The following is a 4299-nucleotide window of genomic DNA, read 5'->3' as shown; positions in this document are numbered from 1 at the left end:
TACATATGACGATCCTGATGGAGATAATAATTTCTTTTAAAGAATGTGACGAGGGCTAATGACCTTAGCAGTCGATGCCCGTAAAAATTCAGATAAAAAAAAACCAAAAAAAAAACAATAATTATTATTATTATTATTCGCTTTTAAGTTATATAAAATAATTTCATGTCTTAAAATATATTAATTTGATATATTTTTATTAATTAGCTTCCATATTTCTTCTAAGAAGTTACTTAAATTTTTCTTAAATAATAAAATTTAGATTTTACATAAATGTTTTATAAAAAATATGGTAAAGTCGTGCAATGGGTAAATTGTCTCAAATTTAAAAAAAATAATATTTATGTGTAACATTGATATTTATAAAATAAAATATTATACTCAAGTTTTCAAAAAATGAGTGTGGAATTAGATATACTAACAGAAGTAACATTATGGAACTAAAAACAAAAATAAAATAAAATAACATGAAAAATAAAATTTATTTAATCCCAGATACAAAGACCTCATTCATTATTGCACTTATGCAACATTCAATGTTTAAACAAAATCTTCAAAAAAATGTTGTAATATTCTATTTCAATGATCTGAACCAGCGCTGGTGGTTGGATATCGGCTACTATTGGTGCTGACCTCCTATTCAATGTCATTCTGGTTCTGACTGTTTTGGTTATTGCTCTTGTTACTCATGTTATTGTTCTTGTTCTGATTGTTGTTTAAATTGTAGAGAGTATTCTGGCTGTTGTTATTGTAGTTGTTTATGTTTTGGTTTTGGTTATTGTAGTCATTGTTGTTATATTGATTATTATTCTGATTTTGGTTATTGTAATTGTTATTGTTGTTGTAGTTGTTATTGTTGTTCTGGTTTTGGTTGTTGTAATTGTTATTGTTATTGTAGTTGTTATTATAGCAGTTGCCATTATTTTGGTTGTTATTGCAATTGTAGTTGCAGTTGTTGTTATTGCAGTTGTAGTTACAGTTATTATTACAGTTGTTTTGATTGTTGTAATTGTTATAATTATTGCAATCATTATTGTTGTTGTTGTAGTTATTGTTGTTATTGTTATAATTATTGTAATCGTTGTTGTTGTTATAATTATTGTAGCCATTGTTGTTATTGTTATAATTATTGTAGCCATTGTTGTTATTGTTATAATTATTGTAATCATTGTTGTAGTTATTGTTGTTGTTGTTATAATTATTGTAGCCATTGTTGTTATTGTTATAATTATTGAAATCATTGTTGTTGTTGTTGTAGTTGTTGTTGTTGTTATAATTATTGTAGCCATTGTTGTTATTGTTACAATTACTGTAGCCATTGTTGTTATTGTAGCCATTGTTGTTGTTGTTATTATAATTATTGTAGTCATTGTTATTATTGTTGTTATAATTATTGTAACCGTTGTGGTTGTTGTTGTAGTTATTATTATTGTAGTCATTGTTATTATTGTTGTTATAATTATTGTAACCGTTGTGGTTGTTGTTGTAGTTATTATTATTGTAGTCATTGTTATTATTGTTGTTATAATTATTGTAACCATTGTGGTTGTTGTTGTAGTTATTATTATTGTAGCCATTGTTATAGTTGCCTTGGTTGTTGTTGTTATAATTGTCCTGATTCTGGTTGTTCTGGTATTCATTCATATTACTTGAAACAGCATTTTGGGTTTTTCCAGCAAAGTTTTCTGAAAAAAATTAAAATTTGTATATGTAAGTTACACTAATTGTATCCTTTAAGTTTAAATATATTAAAGTTTTGTTAGAATGAAAAGTAAGAAAGATGGTAGCAGAAGTAGCAGAAATATTTTTTAATAAAAACGGTGATCCCCAACACAGAATTTTGAATTTTATAATTTTTCATGATAATCAAATTTTCCAGCAACAAAGGAAATCAGCAATTTATTGAAATCGGATAGAAGTTTTATGTTACAGTATAACAAACTGATTGATGAAACATTCTCTTTGTCATAAAATTACCAAAATTATTAAAGAAAGACTTCATACAGCTAAGAAATTTCAATATTCACATAAACACTTCAATTTTAATATTTTGGTTATACAGTTATAGTTATTAATCTCTATTTTGAAACAGGACTAGAGTTCATTGTTTTCAATCTTATTATTTTTCTTAATTACTGTCTTTGTTAACTTCTTATAACAATATTATCAATCTTTAACAGAATTCAATGACCACTAGACAGCCAGTGTAATCATATCGACAGATAGATGAGTTGCTTTCAAGTTAGATTCTTGGGAAGCGTTTATTATTCTTTCATGTACCTTTATTAATCTTATATTCCTCATTAAAATATGTATTTGTAATGATTAAGGTCACAAGAAGCAAAGTAAGTAGAAATAAGATGAATATAGAATTTCTGAATATAGAATGAATTACCAAATTAGGTTAGAAAAAATAATGAAACATTTTTTATAATCTATAATAAAAAAAATAGCTGCTTTTATAATAAGTGGATCCATAAAGTTTAATACACAAACTATACTTATTTTCATATTTATAATGCCTGTTTTTAAAGAAAAGTAAACTTCTTGTAAACTAATACAGAAAAAAGTGTTTTTGTTTTTAACACCATCATCTGGCTTTCTTTTCATTTATTCAAAAGTCTTATTAGAAAATACAGCAATTTTTTCCTTTTAAAATTATTTTTAAACTAGATTTAAAAGGAACTGATTTTATTAATTGAATAAAATAAATTTGACTGAAATTTTAAATAATAAATCAATAAATGTTCCTACATCTTTCATTTCTATTGATAAAATACAGAATAAAATATAAGTATTATAACTGCAAAGAGAATGCTAAAAAATTATCAAATGTAGTACTAGATGTAGATTTTGATTATTAAATAACAACTGACATTAATATTTTTCAACAGAATAAAATAATGGTAATAATACATAAAAGTAAAAATAAATATAAACACAAAGAGCATATTAAGGAATAAATGAGAAAAAAGAAGTTACTAAGTAAAGAAATATATTGTTTAGAAAAATAAAACAAAGAAGTCTTTATTATTTTACAAATACATGAACATTTATTTATTAATTTGTTAAGTGTGTGGTTTGCTTGGCATTTCTACCGCCACCACCCCATTCGGTCGTCCTAAAGCATAAGACCGAATGTCTGTGCCACAAACCGCTACTGACCACGAAACAGTTTAGCGACCAGTGTCCTAATTAGCTCCTAGAACTAACCTAAGAGCGTGAGCGAAATAAGCCATACACCACTCGCTTGCGTGTCCGATCGCCCACTTGTCATATATCACTAAAATGGACCCGTCAACTACTAAAACATATATGACTATCAATAATTAAATTTATTTCGTCAAAGACAGCAATTCGCTGCCACGCCTAGGTCACTGAATGTCAGCAAGTACCTGTCCACCATAGCGCTTGGAACCTTAATCTGGCTGGTAGCCAGCCACATCTCTCGGTTAGCTTCATACAGCAGCACGATAGGAGTTTTTTCCCTTAGGTAAACACTGATGTCGGTTGAAAAAAGCAACCGCATCAAGGAACTCACACACGGTCCGACAATGCGGCTCTCGCCACATTGACTCGCCGCTTGTCAGTTGCCAATTTTACCCTTGACCTCTAAGTTCCAGGGTGGCATTAATCCTGACAAAAATTTGTTAAGTATATCTATCTATCTTTTTTTTCAATTGTTTCATTTTGCCTAATATTTTTATAGTAATTACTTTTTATTTTTTGATGATGACTACAAAGCAATCATCACTGGAATGAAATAACTCAAAAATTAAATAACATTTTTTTATTTTTTATTTATTTGCAAGTGAAACAGTTGAGAAAATCTAAAATTCTCTATTCAGAAACAATCAATCTATGCAATTTATAATTAGGAACTGTACTCACCATTTTGGTTATTGTTCTGATTCTGTTGCTGTTGATGACTAACAGGAGTTACAGAGTTCTGGTTGTTGTATGAAAACCATTGCCACCTGCTCTGTCCATAAGGGTGGACAGCAGCAGCAGCAAAGCTAACGATTACCAACAGTACCAAGGAAGACTTCATGTTGAAGGTGAGGTAAGTCTGAGCAATTCGGTCTTATATACTAATTTGATATCATTTTTGACTTGATATCTCTGGAAAGGTCACAATAAACCTTGCGATTTACGATAAATTATCGACTCAAATGCAACAATTATTAGCATGATTAAAAAATATTTATAAAAAAAAGTTAATACTATTTCGATTTTTAACCTTTGTTATCTAAAATGTTTTTTTTTTTAACACACTGAAATATAAAACGAATGAAAATT

General features: G+C 27.8%; 1 protein-coding gene across 1 annotated transcript; it reads right to left on the bottom strand.

Moving 5' to 3' along the window:
* Positions 1–463: 463 nt before the first annotated feature.
* On the bottom strand, positions 464–4051 carry LOC142317689 (uncharacterized). Its single transcript, XM_075354239.1, has 2 exons — positions 3892–4051; positions 464–1685 (listed from the first exon to the last, which is right to left on the bottom strand). Exons 1-2 carry the CDS (start codon positions 4049–4051, stop codon positions 637–639), a joined length of 1209 nt encoding a protein of 402 aa, XP_075210354.1. The 3' UTR covers positions 464–636.
* Between the last annotated feature and the right edge of the window lie 248 nt (positions 4052–4299).

The sequence above is a fragment of the Lycorma delicatula genome, chromosome 1 (genome assembly GCF_047948215.1).
Source record: "Lycorma delicatula isolate Av1 chromosome 1, ASM4794821v1, whole genome shotgun sequence".
Lineage (NCBI taxonomy): Eukaryota > Metazoa > Arthropoda > Insecta > Hemiptera > Fulgoridae > Lycorma > Lycorma delicatula.
This window is presented reverse-complemented; position numbering and strand designations above follow the sequence as displayed.